The following is a 22358-nucleotide window of genomic DNA, read 5'->3' as shown; positions in this document are numbered from 1 at the left end:
ATAGCCATGGCTGACCACCTGGGTGGCTGACCTTGGTCCTGGGGAAGGACAGATCTGATGCGGCTGGAGTGGGGTTAGTTGTGGACTATCAAGCCGGTAAACAGATTGGAACCAGGTGATCAGGGCCTTGAATGCCAGACCCAGGGTCTGGGACTCCACTCTGGGGCGCTGGAGAGCCGAGGAGGGCACGGTCAGCTCTGGGTACAGAAAGACCTTCTGGGGCTGTGTGGAGGCTGGGAGGCAGGGGAGGAGGCTGGGGCCTCCTCTGCAGGAATGGGAAGGAAGGGTGGCTGTCCTTCTCTTGGTCAACACCCCTCACCATGATCTCCCCTACCCTGAACCCCAGGTCTTCCTCTTCCACTCTTTATTTCCTGAAGCCAAATTGTCCCTCCACCTGGTCTTGAAACAGTCCCTCTCTTTTCCTAGAATGTGGTTGGAGGGAGCTCTCCCCTCCTGTGGATTGAGGTGAACTGATCTGAACTCCCATTAGCTAGGAAGTCCCTGGAGAAGTCTACCCTGAGTCCGTCCTGCTGCAGGATCAGAAGAGAGAGGTCTCGAGGGCACGAAACCTCGGGGTCTGACATCTTCTCCCCTCTTCCCAACACCCACACACAGGTGATCTACATGGGCCGGAACCCCCGGGACGTGGTGGTCTCGCTCTATCACTACTCCAAGATTGCCAGGCAGTTGAAGGACCCTGGCACGCCTGACCAGTTCCTGAAGAACTTCCTCAAAGGCGAAGGTGAGGACTGGGGCAGAGTGAGGTGGGGGGAACCCCTAGTGGACAGAGGAGGGATAAGAAGGAGCTGGGGAGAGGCAGGGATGGGGAGCTTGGAGGGAGGCCTCCAGCTCTAAGGGGCCAAAGCCTGGGGCCATGTGGGGCTAGTTGGGCCCCTCTGAGCCCCAGCGGGGGGTGGCCCAGCTGCCCATCCCTCACCCTGCTTGTCTCTCTGCCCTCAGTGCAGTTCGGCTCCTGGTTCGACCACATTAAGGGCTGGATTCGGATGCAGGGCAAAAAGAACTTCTTGTTTATCACCTACGAGGAGCTGCAGCAGGTGATTCCCCCTCCCACACCTCTACCCAGTGCCCCCTCACTCCTCCCTTCTTCACGCCCTCCAGCTCCCCTTCCCAGATGGCAGAGAGCTAAGGAGAAAAGGCAAGTGGGGAAGGAGGATTCGGAATGTGTGTGGGCACGATTTTCAGAACGGTGGTCAGGGGAGAGCCATGGAGCTATCTGGGGGAAAATGTTTCGGGCAGAGGGAAGAGCCAGTGCAAAGGCCCTGAGGTGAGAGTGTGATTGATGTGTTCCAAGGAGAGCAAAGAGGCTGGAGTGGCCAGAGCTGAGAGGGGGTAGGGTGGGAAATGAAGGCACAGAGGGGATGGGACCCACAGTGAGGATTTTGGCTTTTCTCTGAGTAGGTGGGAGCTACAGGTGGCCTCTGAGCAGGGGACGTGATAGGTTAAATGAGACGATACAAAACTGTGACCCATGGGAAGTGATGATGGTTTCACTATGGTTGTGACCTGAAAGGCAGAGGGAAGCAGTGGAAGGAGACAGCTTTTGGAGGCAGACGGGGAGCCTGTCTGGACCCCGTCAAACATCCCTGGGGCAGGCACCTGGGAGAGAGAGAGGCCTTCTGGCTGGGGCAATCAGGAAGGGCTGCCTGGAAGAAGGGACCATGCAGAATGACTACGACTTTGCCCGGCTGTAAGGAGGACGCTGGGCTTCCAGATGGACCAATCCACAGTGCACGTGTCCAACTCTTCTGTGTTCTTAACAAAGATCTGTTCTGAGAGGCTGGGAATCTAAGCGGTTCCCAATACAGGTTCCTTCACCAACGGCCCCAGACACGTTCTCTTCCTGTGTGTGCGTTTCATGTATTTTTCGTATCCTCCTTTTTGTTGGTACTTTGTGTAGCAGAAAGAGCCTGGATTTTGGTGTTCAAACAGCCGTTAAAACCCTCTTTAAAATCTCAGAGCCTCAGAGGTCTCATCCTTAAAATGGGTGGAAAATGCTGGCTCAGAGGGTTGTTAAGGACCACAGTACCTGGCTTTGGCATATTGTAACCGTCTGACAAGGTACAGCGAAGTGTAGTGTGTACACTGTGTGTGTAGTGTGTACACTGTGTGTATAGTGTGCCAAAGTAAGAGTAATTAGGTTCTGAGCAAGGGCCTATCTGATTAATAATAACCATAATAGCCAATGTTTCTGCCTCTCAAACTGCAAAATATGGTAATTTTCAAATGGTTCACCCCAATATTATTATCGCCCCCATTTTATAGAGGAGGAAAGTGGGGGCTTATAACCTCGAGAGAGTTGAGAAGCTGCCTGAGGCGCACAGCTCTTCACTGCAGACCCCATGGGTTTGGTTTTTTTTTTTTTTCCACCCTGGTAAATCTCTTTTGATGGAAAGATCTAGAAAAGATTTCGGCATCACCCCTCCCCTCTGTTTTCCATCAAGCTTTGTTCTCTGAACCAAAAACTGGGCCACGCAGCCTGACCGAGCTTCTGGGCTGCCCCTGAGTGTGAGGAGCTGCCAACATGTTAGAATTTCTGGGACACGTCAGTGGTTCAAGAGGATAAAGGGATGGAGGCTTATGAAACCAAGAATGACCTGGAAAATCTGGGCCGTGGGGTCGGTGGAACTGACCAGAAGGCTGACTGTGCCGGGCGCTGCGTATCAGGGAAGTCAGGGAGATAGAAGAGAGGATTGTGGGCTTTGGAGACTCAAATCTGAGCTCCTCCTTGGCTGTGTGACCCTGGAAAGTGTCTTCCCCTCTCTGGGCCTCCAGTTACTGATGGGGGTAATGACAGCCCTCTGCCAGGCTATTGGGAGGATTGGCAAAATACACATGAGGGGCTTGGACTAGAGATCGGTACACAGTAGGTGCTTAATCCACAGTGACTGGAACCATCAGTCATGAGGGAGGTGATACTTGAGCTGCATCTGGATGGGTAAGTTCGTCAGGTGGAGAAGGGTGGTGCAGGGCATTCCTGGCAGCCCCATGCCAAGGCCTGCAGGGAGGAAAGCACAGGGAAGGAGAGGAAAGACCAGGCCATGCCTGTCCTTAAAAGCGAGGCCTGGGGACTGGGGCCCTGGGAAGCCACAGGAGGGCTGGGAACAGGGGAGGGGCAGGGTGAGCTCTGGGTGTGAGGGACTGGAGGCAGGGAGGCCGGGGAGGAGGGTGAGGCAAGGGTCCAGAGGGAGAGGACAAGGCCTGGCCAGTGCTAGGGGCTGTGGGGACACAGAGCAGGGGATATGGCAGAGAGCTGAAGCAGGAGAGACCGGGCTGTTGACTGACAGGGGCAAGAGGGGGAGGGGGCAAGGGGAGGTGAGGCCGGGCCAGGAGTCTGGCTCTGGGTGAATGACGGGCTGTTCTGGGATGGGGACCTGGGGTGGGGGGCAGTTTGGGGCACAGACCAGTTGACACCCGTTTCAAACCTGAAAGAGGGTGACTCTCCATAAGATGCTGGACTGACCTCTGCCCCCTGCTGTGACCTCTGACCCAGGCCCACCCCTTCCCTCCCACCCACAGAACCCTCCAAAACCCCACACTGTCAAAAACCTTCAGAGGCCATAGCCCAACCCTTCGGCTTGGAGGTGAGGAAACTGAGGCAAAGAGGCAGAATCACCCAGATTCCAGGTCTGGGTTGGGAGTCAGGCAAATGAACTCTGGGACTGATGCTCCTTCCTGGTCTGGGCTCCCCTCACCTCCGCTGACTCATCCCCTGACCCCTCTCTCCTGCCCCCAGGATCTCCACAGTTCCGTGCAGCGCATCTGTCAGTTCCTGGGCCGGCCGCTGGGCGAGGAAGCGCTGGAGTCCGTCGTGGCGCACTCGGCCTTCAAAGCCATGAAAGCCAACACCATGTCCAACTTCTCCCTGCTGCCCCCCAGCCTGCTGGACCAGAGCCACGGTGCCTTCCTCCGGAAAGGTGAGGGGACTCTGGGGTTCCAAGCCCCATTAGGCCACTGCCCGGCTGTGTGTCTTGGGCCAGTTATTTAACCTCTCTGGGCCTGTTTCCCCAGCTGTTACATGGGGATGCTCCAACAGGGCTGCCTTCATGGGGTCACTGTGGACCCATGAATCCACACAGAGGGCTTAGCACGGGGCCTGGCACACAGCTGGTGCTGCGGATGTGCCTGCCGTCTCAGACCCACCACTCCCAGAGAGCTCCCCGTGGGAAGAAGACGCATCAGGGCGTTGCCATAGCCAGCTCTGAACGCTGTGAGGCTATCTGGAGTCCTTGGGAATCCTTCTTAGCGTTAAAGTTCCCCCCAGAAATATTCAAGTGTTGGATTACAGGCTGAGGGTGGGAGTGTATTAGTTTTCTATTCCTGCTGGAACCAAATACCACAAACTTTGTGCCTTAAAAAACCACACACGGGGGCTTCCCTGGTGGCGCAGTGGTTGAGAGTCTGCCTGCCGATGCAGGGGACATGGGTTCGTGCCCCGGTCCGGGAGGATCCCACATGCCGCGGAGCGGCCGGGCCTGTAAGCCATGGCCGCTGAGCCTGCGCGTTTGGAGCCTGTGCTCCGCAACGGGAGAGGCCACAACAGTGAGAGGCCCGCATACCGCAAAAAAAAAAAACAAAAAAAACAAAAAAAAACAAAAAAAACACACACATTCAGGGCATTTCCTGGCAGTCCAGTGGTTAGGACTCACTGCCGTGGCCCCGGGGTTGGGGAACTAAGATCTCGCACGGTGCAGCCAAAAAAAGAAAAAAAGAAAAGAAAAGATTAAAAAGAAAACCACACACACACACACACATTCACTCCCTTACCATTCTGGATGTCAGAGGTCCAAAATCAGCCTCACTGGGCTAAAATTAAAGTGTCAGTACCGTGTTCTTTCTGGAGACTCTAGGGGAGAATTGGTTCCCGGCCTTTACAGTTTCCAGACCCGCCTGCATCCCTTGGCTCGTGGCCCCTTCCTCCACCTTCAGAAACATCTTCTACTCTCTGACGCTGACCCTCCTGCATCCTCTTATAAGGATGTTTGCCATTAAGCGTCAAGATCTTTAACTTAATCACATCTGCGAAGTCCCTTTTGCCGTGTCAGGTCACATATTCATAGGTTCTAAGGGTTAGGTCGTGGACATCTTGGTGGGAGCTCATTATTCAGCCCACCACAGGGAGCCCCCCAGACCTCACTAGGGGTGTCATGTAATGTGGTATATTTGTTAAAATTCAAAATACTGTGATCCACAGGGAGGGGGAAGGGTAAGCTGGGATGAAGTGAGAGAGTGGCATGGACATATATACACTACCAAATGTAAAATAGCTAGTGGGAAGCAGCTGCGTCGCACAGGGAGATCAGTTCCCTGCTTAGTGACCACCTAGAGGGGTGGGATAGGGAGGGTGAGAGGGAGGGGATATGGGGATACATGTATACATATAGGTGATTCACTTTGTTATACAGCAGAAACCAACACAACATTGTAAAGCATTTATACTCCAATAAAGATGTTAAAAAAAAAAATACTGTGATCCAAATGACTTTGGCCCCAGGATTCCAGGTAAAGGCTAGTGGCCCTGGTTATCCCATGTGATGAGAAACTTGAGGGATCTGAGTGCTCACCTCGGGGCACAGAGAACTAGCAAAGTCATGCCCCTTACCTTCTCGGTTGCTGTGAGGGGCTAAGGAGTGAATCCTGGCAAAGGGTCGGCATGCACTTTCCCCACTAAGTGCAGGGAAAGCACTGGTTCCCAGTGTCAGAGCAATACTGAAGGTAGTGGAGGCGTTGGAACACTGGAGCGAGGAAGCCCTGTTCTAGCAAGGGAGGTGAGGGACAGGGCACAGGGGAGGTGATACAGGGGCTGGGAAGGATGTGCAGGAATGCTAGGTGAGGAGGCGGATGTTCTGGGTAGAGATTTAAGAGGTCGGTGGAGGAAGGTAGGAGGTCTGCTGGAGGGAGGAGTAGGGCAGGAGGAAGCTGAGGGAGGGAGGGGGCAAGAATGGCGCCCAGGGGTCTGGCCAGGCGACTGGTTGCCAGTGTAAGTAAGTGTCAGCCATCGTCGCAGGAGGGAAAGGGGCAAACATGGAGATGGAGGGGGCCGGGGGAAGGCCAGCGCTTCTTGCAAAGGGAACGCCATAGGCAAAGGCCAGGAGGTGGGAAAGAAGGTGCTGGGATCTTGGGGGCGGGGGACGATGCTCTGGATACCCCTCACCTCGGCCGTCCCTCCCTTCCCTCCAGGGATCTGCGGTGACTGGAAGAACCACTTCACGGTGGCGCAGAGCGAAGCCTTCGACCGAGTCTACCGCGAGCGGATGCGGGGGCTGCCGACCTTCCCCTGGGACGTGGACCCCGAGGACGCCGGTCCGGACCCCGACCCCAGTCCCGACCCGAGTCCCAGCCCAGACCAGGCCTCCGAGCCACCCCACCCGTGACCCTGAGAATAAACGCATCGCTACTGCCCCGGCTCCTCGATGCGCCTTGGAGGTGGCGTGCCGCAGGCGGGCGGCAGGGAGCGCGCGAGGGCGGACGGGGCGCCTCTGCCGGCCACCGAGGCCGGGGTGGGGACCCGAGCAGGGCACCCAAGGCCTGGGGAGGGCGAGGTCCGCTAACCCACCTGGCACGCCAGTGGGGTCGGTGATTCAGAAGCCTCTCCCAGAGGCAAAGGTGGGGGAAGGGAGGCCAGCACTGGGCACCTGACCCCCCTAGGGTCAGGGTGCTGCAGCCCAGACCCCTGGATCCTTGGGAAGCAGAGTGATGCCGACCAGGGCCCCTGGCTCCTTGGGGAGGAGGGTGTTGGGGCCCCGGACTCCTGGGTCTGAGGGAGTAGGGGGGTCAGGTCTGGACTCCTGGGTCTCCCATGAGACTGTGGAAATGCAAGTTTCTGGCACGAAGCAGCTTTATTCTGAGCAGGGGTAAAAGGCAGCCCTAACAGCTCCCCCCTTAGCGCCCACAAAACAGTTCCAGCACCTGCTGGGTCCCTCTCCATGGCCCTGACCTGTTCCCCAACAGGCATGTCCTCACCAATTTCCGGTCCCTCATGATTCAGCTCGGCTCCCCTGGTCGGGTTCTCTCCTCTCCTCGGCCAAGCTCAGTTTACCCACAGCTCCCGAGCATGGCAGGCGCAGGAAGCCCCCCCTCAGCCCCAGGGACGCCCCATCTTCACTCCACACAATTCCAGCATGGGGGCCACTCAGCCAGGCCTCTCCTCAGAGAAGTTCTGACCCGGCCGGAACACGATGTGTGCTGTTCTAGGATGCCAGCTAGTGGAGACCTTATGCCCATTTTCTAGGCTGTGACAATGAGGTCTAGAGTGAGCACCGGGCTTGCCCAAGTTCTAGAACAAGTGAAAAGAAAAGAAAAGAAAAGAAAATCCCTTCCACTTCCCAGACACTGAGGTCAGAAGCCTTGTTCAAGGTACAACAGTGAGGCAGGGGGGCTTTGAGCAACAGTTGTCCGACTGTCCTGGGACGGGGCCAGCCCCATTTGGCTTCGGCTCCTGTCAGCGCCGCCCCCTGAGTCCTGGCTGGGCGGCCCGGTCTGGCTGCCGGATGCCTCTGGGTTCTGGGAGTTTGGAGGCAGCATCTTCACCAAACCGCCTTCGGGTCGGGGACGGATAGTGGAGGCGGCGGGCAGGGATGAGAGGCAAGGGGCCACCCCAGGGCTGGGACGGGGCCAGGGGACCGGAGTCCGCCTCACCACCGGGGGCCCCTCCAGCGCCCCGCTGCCTCATCAGAGCCTTGGCTGGGGTGTCCTTGGAGCCCCAGAACTTCTTGAGCTGTGGAGGGAAAGAGAGGGAGGTGAGGGCTTCCCTGGTGGCGCAGTGGTTGAGAGTCCGCCTGCCGATGCAGGGGACACGGGTTCGTGCCCTGTTCCGGGAAGATCCCACATGCTGCGGAGCGGCTGGGCCCGTGAGCCATGGCCGCTGGGCCTGTGCGTCCGGAGCCTGTGCTCCGCAACGGGAGAGGCCACAACAGTGAGAGGCCCGTGTATCGCAAAAAAAAAAAAAAAAAAAAAAAAAAGAGAGGGAGGTGAGAGGAGGCACTTGGGGGCCCAGAGGAGGAAGGAGGTGAGACCGGAGGGAGGTGATGACGGAGGGGAGGGTGTGAAACTCCGAGGGGTCTCCAGAACCAGGAAGGAAGTGAGTGGGGAGGCCAGGGACGCCCAGACCTACAGAAGGGGCAAGGAGCTGCATCCCCACGCGCAGCTTTGCAGTGGGGAGGAACAGGAAGCAGCCGGCAGCTTCATGGGGGGAGCAAATATTTGCCAAGGGAGTTGATGCTGGGTGAGGGCGGCTCAGGACGGGGGAGAAGTGAGGACCTGGCCCTTGCCCATCCCTCTTCTCCCCTTGACCCGGGCGGAGGGAGATGATTCCTGGGACTTTCTCCCTCACTCTCCAGAGAGTCCTTGAGCTCCCACTTAGCAGATGGGGAAACTGAGGCTCAGAGGGGGCACAGCTCACAGAGGAACTGACTCCAGGTCTGTCTGGATCCAAGGAGAATCCACCGGTTTCTCCCACGTGGCTCTGCTCTTACCCTCTCCATAGCCCACTTCACAGCTGAGGACACTGAGGGCCTGCCCAGGGTTCCCCAGAGAACTGGGGCAGGCTCTGCCGGAACCCCAGTGTCTAAGCAGCTGGGGGAAGGGAGGGGAGACCCCCCTGACCTTCCCTAATCCCCTCCCCAATACCCCTAGCACACTCGAATCTAGGAAGCCAGCAAGCAGAGCATTTAAAAGTCTTGCCTGGGAGGCAACCAGGGCTAAGGTCCAATTCCTCCCTGGTGCCTCAGTTTCCCCATCTGTGAAATGGGTGGGTGGAGAGCTGTAATCACATCCACCTCATAGGGTTACATTTAACCACCTCTGCGAAAGCGCTTGGCACGGGGCCTGGCACGTGGCAAGGTGCCCGCAAAAGATCGTTGCTTTGACTTGGGCAAGTTAAACACAACCTCTCTGAGCCTCAGCTTTCCCATCCATAAAAGTGAGTGTAATAAGAGTATCGCTTCATTGCCCTGGGAAGATATCAGGAAATCAAAATAAATTCCACTTTGGGAATTTATTGTAATGATGGTGATTATTCTATTTCTTTCGATTTCATTGACTCCTCCTCCCAAGCAAACTGAGGATGGGGACACTAGCTCAGCCCATTTCCTTGATGAGAACACTGAGGTTCAGAGAAGGCATTTCTTCCCCTCCCACGCCCGGAGCTCTCACAGTTGGTGTACCTTGCCAGGTTTCACACCCAGGGCTCTCGGGGTCTCTGCCCAGTGTTACCAGGCACTCCCCTGCCCAGCACACAGTAGGGATACAGGAAGTGGACGATGCGATTATGAACGCAGGGGAGCAGTTTTGTTTTTCCCCGCCCCACCCCACCCCCGGGGCCAGGCACATCGCAGGCGCTCACATGCCTCTATCCTCTTCCAGCTATTCTCTCTCAGGCCAGCCACCAGGTCTCACCTCATTGTCACCGTCACTAGAGCCTGACAGCTGGGACAGGCGGCTCAGGTCCCATAAGGAGCGGCTGTGCTGGGCCAGGGGGCCACTGGGGGTCCGGGCTCGCTGTACACTCCTCAGGATGTCGCTAAGAGCTGGCCCTGGCTTGGCCAGGGTCTCCTGCCTGTCCCCCTCGAAGACTCGGCAGGCGGCCAGGCGTTGGGCCAGCGAGCCATCAGGCAGTGGTGGCGGCGACAGGGGGGCCACGGAGCAGCGGCGGACCACGTGATGCGGGCTGTAGGCCAGCTGCAACCCCCCCAGGGCTCTGACAAAGGGACCTGGGGTGGGCGCGGGCGGGAGCGGCCAGGAGGCCGCATAGAGTGTCCGGAACTCTCGGCTGAAGGCATCGGCGATCTCACCGGTCAGCAGGGTCACCAGACCACGGTGCAGGCGTGAGTCACTCCATGTGAAGCTGGGGGGCACAGAGGTGGGGGTCAGGATCTCCAAGCATCCCCAGAAGCCTGGTCTGGCCCCCATCACCAGGCCCCAACCTGGTCCCAGGGCGGGCTCTGTGACCTCCCCCAAGTCCTGCCATCCCTCTGGCCTCAACATGCACCTCTGTAGAATGGGAACAATGAAGTACCTACCCCAGAGGGTTGATGTGAAGACAACATCAGTTAACATACTTAAATGATCATCTGGAATCAGACTCGAGTTTAAACCTGGCCTCTGCCTTGTCCCCATGGAGGGATGCCTCAGTTTCCCCCTCTGGAGAGAGATGGGATTCTGACACCCTCAGGGACTGAAGACTCAGCTGCTTCCTACAGTGATTGCCATTTATTAAGTGCTTGCTGTGTGCCAGGCTCTAGGTGTGCCTGCTCCCTGCCTCAGTTTGTTCATCTGTAATATGGAGCTAAAACGTAGGAAGATTAGAATCAGAGAGCATGGGTCAGGCCTCCGGCCCGGGGCCTGGTAGGTGCCCAGCATTAAAAGCCTGCGAGCCGTGGTGAGCTGTGCCCTTACTATCGCTGTGACCACAGTGGCTGTGATTTAAAGCATTGAGCACAGGGCTTGGTACACAGCAGGTGCTCAGTAAATGCTCTCTTGAATTAAGTGAACCTGGACTCTTGTCCTGGCTCAGGGGACCTTGGACGTATCAGTTTTCCTTCCTGAGCTTCATTGGTTTGCCCATCGGAAAAACAGGCTCGCCCCGGGCTGTGTATCTTGCACGTGGTGGGACAGCACCCAGCGCCCAGCAGAGCGGATGAGTTCGCAGCCGAGATGATGAAAGTTGGTCTGAGCTCCCTTACCTAGGTGGAGCGGCAGTGTCCTTGCTCCCGGGCAGGTCGGCCGGCCAGCCTGCCCCTCAGATTGTGACACCCCTCCCCCACCTATGACCTCACCCCCAGAGCAGTCAGTGGGAACCCTGGGTGGGGTCTGTGAGGTCACCCCATTCCGCTGCACAAAGTCTCTTGTCAGGCAGCAGCCACTGGCTCATCTCCATCCCGGTGGAGTTTCTGAGACCCAAGGACCGGAGAGCCGTGGTCACAACAGAGCTTCCGAGAGGGATGCGGAGCATTGGGAACCGAGGACACGCCAGGTGCTGATCCTGGGAGACCAGAACCAGGGGTACAAGCCTTGCGGGCGTGAGGAGTGCCATTCAGCAGTTCCGGGAGGCCCAGGAAGCCTACTGCCTGGCTTGGGCACCGTCACCGCCGCCAGGCCACCATGGTCCTCGGCTGGCTGCTGCTTCTGGTGATGGCTCTGCCCCCAGGCACGATGGGCACCAAGGACTGCGTCTTCTGTGAGCTGACCGACTCCACGATCTGTCCTGGCATGCACATGCGCTGTGGCGATGACGAGGACTGCTTCACGGGCCATGGGGTGGCCCCCGGCGTCAGCCCCATCACCAACAAAGGCTGCGTGCCAGCCACCTCGTGTGGCCGCGAGGAGCCCGTCAGCTACATGGGCGTCACCTACAGCCTCACCACCAACTGCTGCACCGGCCACCTGTGTAACGGGGCCCCCCACCCCACAGGCGGCCGGATGGCAGGGGCCACCACCAGCCTGGCGCTGGGCGCGCTGCAATTGCTCCGACATTTGCTGTGACCAACCTGGAGAGCAGGGCCCAGGACTGGTCTCCCGCCTGCGCTGCCCCCCCCATGCCCCCTGCCTCCATCCCCTTCCCCTGTCAAATGGCCAGAGACCCTGGACAACCCCTTGTGGCCCTGGCCTCATCGTTCTAGGGCTGTCACCAGAGCCCAGCGCCCGACGAAGCATCAGGCCTGATTTAGTGGTGGGGAACCAGGCCTTATGGGTTTGACTGTGCTGTTGTATTTCATTGGTTCTAAGACGCATATCATTTCACATTCTGATCAGGATGTTTCTTTGCTTTGGTGGTACCTTACAGTCTATGAAATATGGTAAAAAATAAATAATAAACGACAGCTGACGTTTATGGAGCACTTCTTATGTTCCGTGCCAGGCATCGTTATCTCATTGAATCCCCAAGTGAAGCTGGGAACGTGGGTTCTCTTCAAAACCTCCCAGTCTCGGGAATTCCCTGGCGGTCCAGCGGTTGAGGCTCTGCGCTTTCATTGCCAAGGGCCCGGGGTTCAATCCCTGGTTGGGGAACTAAGATCCCGCAAGCTGCGTGTTGCAGACAAAAAAAAAGAAAAAAAGGGCTTCCCTGGTGGCGCACTGGTTGAGAATCTGCCTGCTAATGCAGGGGACACGGGTTCGAGCCCTGGTCTGGGAAGATCCCACATGCCGCGGAGCAACTAGGCCCGTGAGCCACAACTACTGAGCCTGCGCGTCTGGAGCCTGTGCTCCGCAACAAGAGAGGCCGCGATGAAGAGGGGCCCCCACTCGCCGCAACTAGAGAAAGCCCTCGCACAGCAACGAAGACCCAACACAGCCAAAAATAAATAAATAAATAGATAGATAGATAGATAAAAGAGCCAAGCATTTGAAGCCCTTTAAAAAAAAAAAAAAAACAACCCCCCAGTCTCGATGCTAGCGGTTCTCAAAGTGTGGTCCCTGGACTAGCAGCATCAGTATCATCGACCGGGAACTTGCTAGAAATGCCAATTCTCGGGCCCCATCCCAGCCCGGCTGAAAAGGAGCAGGGCTCAGAAATCTGTTTGCTTTTTTTTTTAACAAGTCGTCCAGGTGATTCTGATGCCTGCTCAAGGTTCAAAGCCAGCAGCCTAGAGCAAAGGTCATCAAGTGGGCACTTCTGCCCCTCAGGGGGCACCGGGCAAAGTCTGGAGACGGTTTGCGTAGTTGTACTTGGGGAAGGGGGAACGCTACCAGCATCTCCTGGGTAGAGGGCAGTTCAGCCCAGGAAAGCCCCCCCACAGCACAGAGTCCTCCGGTTCCGAATGTGAGTAGTGCCTCCGTTGAGAAACCTTGCTGTAGACGCACTCACTGAACCATCCCATTGTCTAGAGGGCGAAACTGGGGCACAAAGAGCGGAAGTCAGTTATGCAAAGTCACACAGCCAGTAACTGTCCGAGCTAGGATTTGACCCCAGGCCATCTGACCCGGAGTCCACGTGCCCCCTGACATGCTGTTCCCAGGAAGTAAATGCTGCTATTTTCACACTTTCCAGATGGGAAAACTGAGGTTCAGAGTGGGGAAGGCCCAATGTCACAGAACTAAGAAGTCACGGAGCCAGGTTCCAGGGTCAATCAGACCCCAAAGGGAGCAGAGGAGGGACATGAGATGGTCTGACGGCTGGGCCATTTGCATACCAGCTCTGATTTTTTTTTTTTTTTTTGAGGTACGCGGGCCTCTCACTGTCGTGGCCTCTCCCGTCGCGGAGCACAGGCTCCGGACGCGCAGGCTCAGCGGCCATGGCTCACGGGCCCAGCCGCTCCGCGGCATGTGGGATCTTCCCGGACCGGGGCACAAACCTGTGTCCCCTGCATTGGCAGGCGGACGCTCAACCACTGCGCCACCAGGGAAGCCCCAGCTCTGATTTTTGTACAGATGCTCAGAGAGGTGGAGTTACTCACCCAAGGCAGAGCTCAGACTTCAATCCAGGTCCCCCTGGCTTGGAAACTCCCACACACCAAGTGAGAGCCCAGTTTTCCAGATGAGGAAACACAGGGGTCACAGAGATGAAGACTTACCCCCAAGCCACTAAACAGCCCAGCAGCAGGGCCAGTGCCAGCCTATTCTGCTACAGGACGCCTCCTCTCCCGAGCAGGGGGTTACACCCATTTTACAGATGAGGAAAGAGAGTCTGGGAAAGGGGCTGCCAACTGCTGTCTGAAACCACTGAGGGACAGTTGGGGACAGGAGACCGGGCAGTGTGGTGGTGGTGGGGGTAGCCGCACCTGTAGGATCCTGAGATGACCCTCTCGCCGTCCAGCAGCACAAACTTTTCCCGGACGTTGCCGCTCACCTGCCGACACCAACGGCTCTGGAAACTGCAGCCCCGCACGACTCGGATGTCCAGGTTCTGGGGTGGGGGAGGCACGCCTTTGCTCAGGCTGACCCCCCAGACCTCCACCCAGTGCCGAGGGCTCAGGATCCCTACAGGCTGGTCTTAGCTAAGTGGCCCATGACTCTCTGGAAGGTTCTGTCCCAGCTTCCCCAGGGCCTCAGGGGTCTGTTGCAGATATTCCTGACTCAGAGGGACCCCATGAGAAGGCTGACCCCAGTTTCACCCCTGTCATGGGCATCACATCTCAGGGGACCCTCTCAGCTGGCATCCACCTCGATGACCCAGGGTCCCATGGAAGGGTCTTCGTCTGATGCTCCCAGTGCCAGGGCACTGGGGACTCAGGGGTCCCTCCTGCCAGGCCCCTACCTCAGTGGTCCAGGGGTTCACCCCCAGTTGCTGGGCCAGAATCAGGAAGGCAGGCAGCTGCTGGTGGTCTAGGAGCAGGTAGACGGGCACCCAGCGGCGTGTGGCAGCATCCACCAGGTCCGAAAGCAGGTCTGGGTCAGTGAAGACATCCATGACCACGGCCACCAGCTGAGGGTGGGGAGAGGGGCTGTGGGTGGAGCCTAGGGCTTAGGGGGACATGCAGAGGGTGACGTGCTCTGGAGGGTTTAAGGGCCCAGTCTCCATGGGATGTTCAGGGAGCCTGAGGGGGAGGCCCCCCAGACATGCACTATGTTCATGCAGTGCCTACGTGTGAATGAGAAGAAAACAGCCCTTCCTCGAGACCCACACCTCTAACTGCTTGAAAACTGTTATCATAAATCACACGTCTGCAACCGTATCCCTTGAGCTGTGACACTAATACATGGCTGCCCTGCTCCAGAGGTCAGTGGGCTGGAGGCCCTCGCAGGGCACTGTGGGCAGCTGCCCACCTGGGTCCTCGGGAGGGATGACCTGCCAGGCCACCACGGCGAGCTCTGGGGACTGGGGGGTGCTGAAGGCCTGGATCTTGCAGGCGGAAAAAGGTAGTGGTGATGAACCCTGACTCACGGGCCAGACAGCCTTGGTTCAGATCCCCACTCGGCCACGTACAGGCAAGAGACAATCTGCCGTGCCTCAGTTTCCCTATCTCCTCAATGGGCACATTAAGTCTCAACCTCACAGGGTCCTCCTGAGGATTAGGCAGGTTAACTCATATAAAGCACTTAGCATGGGAGCAGTAACAGGAAAATTGTTAAAGAATCGGGGGGACTTCCCTGGTGGCGCAGTGGTTAAGAATCGCCTGCCAATGCAGGGGACATGGGTTCGAGCCCCGGTCTGGGAAGAGCCCACATGCCGCAGAACAACTAAGCCCGTGCACCACAACTACTGAGCCTGTGCTCTAGAGCCCGCGAGCCACAACTGCTGAGCTCACGTGCCGCAACTACTGAAGCCCACGCGCCTAGAGCCCGTGCGCCACAACAAGAGAAGCCACCGCAATGAGAAGCCCGCGCACCACAACAAAGAGAAGCCCCTGCTCACCGCAACTAGAGAAAGCCCGCGCGCAGCAACGAAGACCCAACGCAGTTGAAAATAAAATTAAATAAATAAATAAAATATGTAACTAAATAAACTGTTAAAAAAAAAAGTGCTGTCCAGGGGGTGCTGCAGGGGAGACATCTGGGCCCTCCCCGAAAGGAGGATGGAGACCTCCACCCTGGTGGTGGAAGTGGTAGAGGAGATGACTGAGACCAGGGGGGTCATAAGTAGGTCCAAGGGCCATGGATGCCTAAGGCACCCAGGTCCTGGGGAGAAGATGGGACCCCCCCCATATGTAAGAGGGAGAGGATGAGATCTGGGGGGTGTGGATGCCCAAGTCCTGGGGGCTGGGAGGTGTGGATTCCTGGGTTCCAGGGATGTGGACACACAAGTTCCAGGAGGGCACAGCTCAGAATGCCTGGCTCCCAAGTGATGTGTACTCACTCCCACATCTGGGGGCTGGCATGTGAGGATGACCGGGTCTGAGGAAGGGACACTAGGCCCTTGAGGCCCCCACCTTGTGGGCGGCCTGGATTTCCTGGTGCACCAGCTCCTTGAGGGACGGTTGGCCCTCGCCAGGTGGCTGCGTGTACAGCTGTGCCCGGGTGATACCCTTCCAGGCTGAGTCCTCCGGCCAGCCCAGCCGCAGCATGGGCACCGGCTCCTCTGACTGTCCAGGCCAGTAGGTCAGGCTGCCCAAGTCCCCATCGGTGGCGGTGGCTCCCTCTGCTGCCCTGCTAGGCTCCTGCTTCGCTGCCGTCCAGTCCTCAGCCGTCGCCACCAGGCCCCGGAGCTCATCTCCACTCAGGAAGGGCCGCAGCCCCTCGCGCTGCACACAGGCCTCAAACGCCTCCGCACCCTGGCTCAGCAGAGCCTCCAGCGCCAGCCTCTGGCCCTCGGAATACAGGAAGCTGGGAGTGGCCTCGGTCAGGGGCAGCTGCCCGGCCCCTGACTCTATTCCTCCCAGTGCTGCCAGCTGGGAGGCTGCCATCAGGCTGTTCAGGTGGGAGGACGGAGAGGCTGGATGTCCAAGGGCTTGGCCGTCTCTGGGCACTGAGCATCTGGGGGTCTCCCGACAGGGTCTGTGTGGCCGTGCAAGGCAGGACAGCCCTAAGTCCAAATGGCTCCCTGCACTGTCCCTGGCTTGCCGTCCTGATAATCAGACTGCCCAAGCGACTAACCACCGGGTGCGTGGCTCTGCTCAGACCAACAGCCCACCGGCCATCTGAGCTTCCTGCCAGCCTCTGATGGTCTGGCTGAGCCTATGACTGGCCCTGCGTGTTGGTCAGGCTGACCACCTGACACTGTCTCCAACTGTGCGATCCATCAGCTGCCCATCTCTGCTCCGCGACACACCAGCCACCTCCAGCCCGCTGGCTACATGATGCCCCAACTGACCCTTCGGCTGGCTCAGGCTGACTTCCCCATCTTCAGGCAACAGGCTGTCTGCCCGTCTCTGAGCACCCAAATGTCCCTAACTAAAGGCAGGGCGAGATGCCTGTTTCTCCCTGGCAGTCAGCACATCTAACCGACACTCTCTGGCTGTCTCTTTGTCTGGAAGACACCGATTGCTTCCAACTGACACTCTCAGTATCTGACCGCCGAGTGGGGCACCCAGCTGGCTCCGTTAGAACCGGTTTCTCCCGACAACCAGCTGGCTGGCTCACCAGCGCTCACGGGCTGACCATCCCGGAAGACTTCTCTTTGAATCTCCCCTCTCAGCCTCGGAAGAATGCACTGCAGCCCTAAACCTCGGTATCACCTTCCCCAGCTGGGGAACTAGGTCTGTCTCCTCTGCCGGTTGAGGACTCTGCTCCCTGAGCGTTCACACCCACTCAGGCTGCTGCAGTGGCGGATGCCCTCTACAGGGGGTTTGATTATCATGGAACCAGCCCATCTAGATTGAGGGGCCGACTAACTAGCCACAGTTCCTCAGACGGCTGCCCCTGCCTGTCTCCTGGGCCACTGGGTTGTTTCTGGCTGTCCTCTAATCAATGCTGACTCCAGCCTGGATTTCTGCCTTAATCCCACTATCTCCTGCTATCGGACCATCCACTTATTCCTAAACAAGGAACACCCTGCGTCTCTCCCTCCCAAGACGCCCCTTTGAGGATCCTGACCCTGCCTCTGGTGGGTGGACCCCTGATCCCTGCCAACAAGCAGCCCTCCTTCCAATCCCAGCACCCAGTCTGCTCCCTTCCTCCAGACCGCAGCGACCAGCCCTGCAAAGAGAAGGAAGGGGAATAAAGCCAGGCCACTCCCTCTCCCTCCTGCCCTCCCCAGACGCCCCCATTGCGTCCAGGTCTCCAACCCCTACCCCTCCTTCTCTTGCCTTTTCAGAGAACAGTCCGATCAAGGGCCTGGAGACCTCCTTTCATTTCTGCGGCTCTTCCGGCCGCCTCGCCTTATTCAGCGGGTTTCTTCCCGGAATCCGGGGACCACGGCCCCTTGTGCAAACACAGGGGTAGGGCTGACACAGGCCCCTGGAGACAGAGGACAGTAAGATCCCAGCTCCAGGAACACACTCAACAGGCTTCGCCCAGAGACTGACGGCCCGCCTGACTCAAGCTTCGGGGGAGGGGGAGCGCATCACCTATTCTTACGTGCCCCCTCCGCCACGGCGGCCCGCCCCATTTATACTTCCTGGTCCAAGCCCCGCCAGCCATCCCAAGCAGAGATCCGGGAGGGGAGTGCGGTTCCTTTAAGAGTAGGCGCGGCTAACTGGAGAAAACAGCAGGTGCTTCACCACACACCTGGGAAAGAGGTGGGGCTTCGGCCTTAGATGGCTGCCAGGTCCCAACGGTGCAGCGAGGTCCAAGGGAGCCAACAGGCTTAGGGCAGTGACCACACACACCTGGGACGGTAGGCTCCGTCCCCCAGCACAGCGGAAGGGGTTCACCCCAAAGGCTGGTCTCCCCAGAAAGGGGCGTGGCAACCATTCCCCCAAACAAAGGCGTTCTCACCGCCGGTTCTGATCCTCTCCCTCCCCCAACCCCGTTCCCCAATAATACACAAAAGGCCATTAGCATCCAAAATCTTTTTAATAACAAGGTAGGATCTGGGGTTAGTTCTTGTAGCCACGGCTGGCCCGTCGGCCTCTGGCGCGCTCGAACTTCCGGCCCTTGGAGCGTACATAGGGTCTGCAGAGAGAGAAGGGAGGGTGAGAAGAGGCACACGTTACAGACAAGTGAGGGACGCCCCCGCCACCTGTCTGGCTGGGAGCTCAGAAGAGAGCTGCTTGCTCTAACAGAGAAGCACAGGGACACCAGAAGGGGGCTTCGCTCAACCCAAGCAGCGTCAGTGGTGACACCAAGTCCGCTGCTGGAAGAGCCTGGCAGCGCAGGAAGCAAAACTGGCAGAAGTGGCTGCTGAAGCGCCTGCACTAGGCCCTGGGGCCATCCACCTGGGCGCCCCAGCGCTGGACAGAATGCAGGCCCCACCACAAAGACGGGGACAGGCCCTGGGAAGCCTGCATCTGTGATGCTGGCTGTGCAGGGAGCTCAACACCCGAGGAACAGAACTTTAGGCAGTCTTGAAGGAAAAGCGGGTAAGAGGGTGGGGGAATTCTAGAGAGACCTGAGGCTGGACTAGTGGGAGAAACAGAAGCAGCTGGAAGCATGGCAACGCCTAGACCTGCAGGCTGGGGTCCAGGGCTAGGTATACTCACTTGGTGTGGCTATGCGGGGTTCCTGGGGCTTTGCCGAAATGCCGGTACACCTCTCGGCCCTTGCGAGGACCTGGGGAAGGGAAGGAAGCGGTGGCTCAGGCTGATCTGGGGGGGGTGGGAGTGTCACTGACCGCCCAGGCCTGGCAAGGTAAAGGCTGCTAGCAGTCCCACAGCTCTTTACAGACCCCCTCAAGCCACTAAGCAGCACTCACCAGACAGGAGGACAGTGCCACAGCCCTTGGGCGAGTCCAGCGCCAACTGGTCGAAGGTGAGGATCTTGCCCCCCGCCTTGAGGATGCGGCTCCGGGCGCGGCTGCTCACTCGAAGAGCACACACCTGGGGACACAGAGGACAGGTGTGGCCAGAGCCCCCTGGAGGGTGACCCAGGGGCTGCTGGGACTTCCTGTCCACTGCCCAGGCCCAGCAGGAGTCCCAGCTGCTTCCTCGGCCCAATCACCACACCACCAACTACTGGAGGCAGCTTCCTGAGCTCACGACAGCCATTCTTACCACTTTACTCCTAGAAACCCCTTTAACACCGCAACCTGAAGCTATTATGTATAAGGAAACTGAGGCACAAAGAAATCCAGGACTTTGTCCAGAGATTACAAAGTGGCAGAGAAATCCAGGTCTGAACTCTGGCTGTCTGGGTCCAGAGCGAGTACCATCAGCTGGGCCCCAGAAGGGGCTTGTCCAGGGATACCTGCTATCAACAATGTGAGGGACAACCCCCGCCCCACCCTTCAACCCAGGCACGACGCCTGCCTTACCCAGAGGTGAGATGAGCCTGCCGGCGGCACGAGAAATTGAGCCGGGTCCACGGGAGCTCACCGTGACCCACCCAACACGCTCCTGAGCCCCCTCCCCGCTCACCTTCAGTTTGGGCACCTCCTGGACACGCACGTCGTCCGTTATAGTCCCCACCACCACAGCCGTTTTGCCTTCCCGGCCAGGAAGCTTCATCTTCCGAATCTGGGGCGGTGGGGATGAAATGCACATTAAACAAGTCCCTTGTGGTGGTTAAATCCAACCCCACCCATTCAGGCATCCCAAGGACCAACAGTTGTGTCCCGTTTGGGCTAAACCTACCCATGCCACACCTCTCAAGCTAGCACAAGCCTAATCTCAGGTCCAGTCTGGGAAAATCTCCAAAGAAAATACAAACAGATTCCTCCACGGTTCTCTCCTACAGAAAGCTTCTGACTTGAAACTCTATAACTTGAAACCTCAGGAAGATCTCATAAAGCCACTGTAACCCACCCCCAGACACACACAATGAGAAGGAAAATGAGACCAAGAGGCCAAGCCAGTCCCATGCCCCCACTATTCAGCTACAATCAGAGGGTCAGAGCTCTGCACCCACCACTGGATGAGGTTAAGCCAGCTGATAGCCAAGCCGCTACCAGAGAGCTCCAAGCCCGCCCTTCCACCCGAAGTCCAGCTCCAGACACGATCCAGTCGCTCCCCAGGCTGGCTATGCCCTCCGCCTCAGCCCCTCACCATCCGGGAAAGGGACAGAGGTGGCCGGTTGCTGCGACTCATGAACAACCTCTTCAGCACAACTTGATTGAAGGTGGAGTTGGTTCGCCTGGCCAGAAACCTGTACAGCTGGAGGAGAAGGAAAACGAGCATTAAACCCGGGGCAGCCCACCCGCCCCCCTCCCTCCCTCTCAGCTTTCTAACGAAGGGGCAAAGAAGTGACTTAGGGCTTTGCCCCATCCCGTTAAGCCCACGGGAAAGAGCTGGCCTAGGTCCCTCCTGGCCAGGGACCCAGAAAATCCCCCTCCCCACTGGTAAACCAGCCCAGAGGCTGAAAACACTGGAATCTCCAAAAGCTAAGGGAAAGCAGCAGAGACCTGAGCCTGCCCTGAAGGCCCCTGCAAGGAGCCCGGGACCAATACCAGCACGGAGGCTCTAGAACTTGTATTGGTATCTCCAGGGTGGCCTTGCCTAGAGGGCTTAGGCCCCAACCTCACCTTGACCAACAGCCTCAAGTAGATGTCCTGGCTCTTGGGCTCCTTGCGTCGAACCTTTCGGTCCTTGTTGTGGCGGATGTCAACTCCCTGCAGGGGTGAAGGGAAGACCATGAACCCAACTCTGATCCAGCAGATTCCTCACCCCATCAACAGTTATTCCTCACCTCTAAGAAACAGCTAAAGCCCCAGTCTCTGGAGACAACAAATCCCAGATCACCACTGGGAGCCCTCTGGGAAAATACTTAAAACTCCCGGGCCTCAAGTGACTTTGTTTAAAAAAAAAAGGAGGGGGACGCCTAATTCTACACAAAAAGCCTTCAACACACGGCACACAGCACCGTGAAAGACCTTAACACAGCAGCCGCGTTAACCAAGTTTTCACTTCTTTAGAAACTATATTTTTCAACAATGTAAGTATTATTTAAGCTCCCAAACCTTGCTCCCATGCGTGGAGCGTTATCAAAAACATTTAAACCAAGGGCAGACTCCAAGTTCTTATAAAGGAAACGACCCTTTTTTCTAGAACTTACTCTGCATAGATCAACCCTAGAACGACCTCCTTGTGAAGTATCGTTTCCCACAGTAGTGCTTAAACTGAAGGGAGCCCACGATTTCCACTACACCCCCTGCCTGCTTTCCTCCAAGTTTTTCAGGCTGTGTCATGAGTTATAAAGAACTACCTAATCATTAATTGTTCTCATTTATCCAGCACTTAATGTATGCAGGGACCCGTGGTGAGCACTTCCTTTGACTTATTTCTTCTCAAACTCACATCTTTGAGGCATAATTATTGGGTCTCCAATTAACAGATGCTTTCTGCGCACAGGAATGATGATACGGTGGGTAGGGAACTGAGACTCGAACGGAAGCCTGCCTGGCCCCCACACTAGGGCACCGGACGCTTGACACCCCCCCACCCCGCCCCAGAACCCAGCTTTTCAGGCTGGGGAGTGACGGATCCAGGGACAGCACAGGCAAGAGTGGCTGTGGGAGCAGCGCCTGGGTCCGAATCCTGGCTCCGCCACTTACTGGCACTGTGACCCCGATCATATTACTTAACCTCCTTGCCCCTCGATTTGATCATCTATTCGATAGGACTTATAATACAGAATTATGGGAGGGGCGGGAGGTTGAGAACGCCCATTCCTGGTCTTCGGGCTCCCAAAATAGCTCCCCACAGCGGGAGTCGCCTCCTTCGAACACTCCGGAACCCCTGCCTCACTCTGGAACGTCCCCAACGCGAGACCGCGGCGGATGGCAGCGGATGATCAAGCCCCGAACGCCGCAAAACGCGCTCACCATGATGGCGCCTCCTCCTTAGCCAGGTCCGGAAAGAGAGAACAGAACTAGGATGGGCGGGGAAAGCCTTCAGCGAGTGGCGCCTACGTGACGTCACACGGGCGCGACGCGG

At 57.6% G+C, this 22358-nt stretch overlaps 4 protein-coding genes across 5 annotated transcripts in view; 2 read left to right on the top strand and 2 right to left on the bottom strand.

Moving 5' to 3' along the window:
• SULT2B1 (sulfotransferase family 2B member 1) overlaps positions 1–6402 on the top strand; it is a 49122-nt gene extending 42720 nt beyond the window's left edge. For both annotated transcript variants that reach the window (XM_030873693.2, XM_060289079.1), the window contains 4 exons: positions 616–742; positions 961–1055; positions 3755–3935; positions 6199–6402. In XM_030873693.2, coding sequence (XP_030729553.1) covers positions 616–742; positions 961–1055; positions 3755–3935; positions 6199–6392 — 597 coding nt within the window. In that variant the 3' untranslated portion in view covers positions 6393–6402. The remainder of the gene's footprint in view (positions 1–615; positions 743–960; positions 1056–3754; positions 3936–6198) is intronic.
• A 1057-nt stretch (positions 6403–7459) lies between these two features.
• Positions 7460–16295, bottom strand: FAM83E (family with sequence similarity 83 member E). The gene is made up of 5 exons (XM_030873701.2): positions 15822–16295; positions 14210–14377; positions 13734–13858; positions 9415–9862; positions 7460–7735 (listed from the first exon to the last, which is right to left on the bottom strand). Exons 1-5 carry the CDS (start codon positions 16293–16295, stop codon positions 7460–7462), a joined length of 1491 nt encoding a protein of 496 aa, XP_030729561.1.
• SPACA4 (sperm acrosome associated 4) lies at positions 11119–11499 on the top strand. Its single transcript, XM_030873700.2, has one exon. It carries the CDS (start codon positions 11119–11121, stop codon positions 11497–11499), a length of 381 nt encoding a protein of 126 aa, XP_030729560.1.
• A 2031-nt stretch (positions 16296–18326) lies between the features above and the next one.
• RPL18 (ribosomal protein L18) lies at positions 18327–22319 on the bottom strand. The gene is made up of 7 exons (XM_030873699.3): positions 22247–22319; positions 20948–21034; positions 20472–20579; positions 19845–19943; positions 19184–19307; positions 18972–19041; positions 18327–18444 (listed from the first exon to the last, which is right to left on the bottom strand). Exons 1-7 carry the CDS (start codon positions 22247–22249, stop codon positions 18369–18371), a joined length of 567 nt encoding a protein of 188 aa, XP_030729559.1. The 5' UTR covers positions 22250–22319; the 3' UTR covers positions 18327–18368.
• Between the last annotated feature and the right edge of the window lie 39 nt (positions 22320–22358).

This window comes from Globicephala melas, chromosome 19 (genome assembly GCF_963455315.2).
Source record: "Globicephala melas chromosome 19, mGloMel1.2, whole genome shotgun sequence".
Lineage (NCBI taxonomy): Eukaryota > Metazoa > Chordata > Mammalia > Artiodactyla > Delphinidae > Globicephala > Globicephala melas.
The sequence above is the reverse complement of the archived record's forward strand: the minus strand, read 5'-3'. Positions and strand labels throughout refer to the sequence as shown.

Bases quoted from the DNA above. Each gene is read 5' to 3' on its own strand.
- SPACA4 (XM_030873700.2), top strand. From the start codon at position 11,119: ATGGTCCTCGGCTGGCTGCTGCTTCTGGTGATGGCTCTGCCCCCAGGC.
- FAM83E (XM_030873701.2), bottom strand. From the start codon at position 16,295: ATGGCAGCCTCCCAGCTGGCAGCACTGGGAGGAATAGAGTCAGGGGCC. The intron at 13,859-14,209 runs GTAGGGGCCTGG...CCCCCACCCCAG, and splicing joins TGAACCCCTGGACCACTGAG to AACCTGGACATCCGAGTCGT. The intron at 7,736-9,414 runs GTGAGACCTGGT...TTCCCTCCACAG, and splicing joins CTAGTGACGGTGACAATGAG to CTCAAGAAGTTCTGGGGCTC.
- RPL18 (XM_030873699.3), bottom strand. The intron at 19,042-19,183 runs GTGAGTGCTGCT...TCCCTTCCCCAG, and splicing joins TGGCACTGTCCTCCTGTCTG to GTCCTCGCAAGGGCCGAGAG. The intron at 18,445-18,971 runs GTGAGTATACCT...CTCTCTCTGCAG, and splicing joins ACCCCGCATAGCCACACCAA to ACCCTATGTACGCTCCAAGG.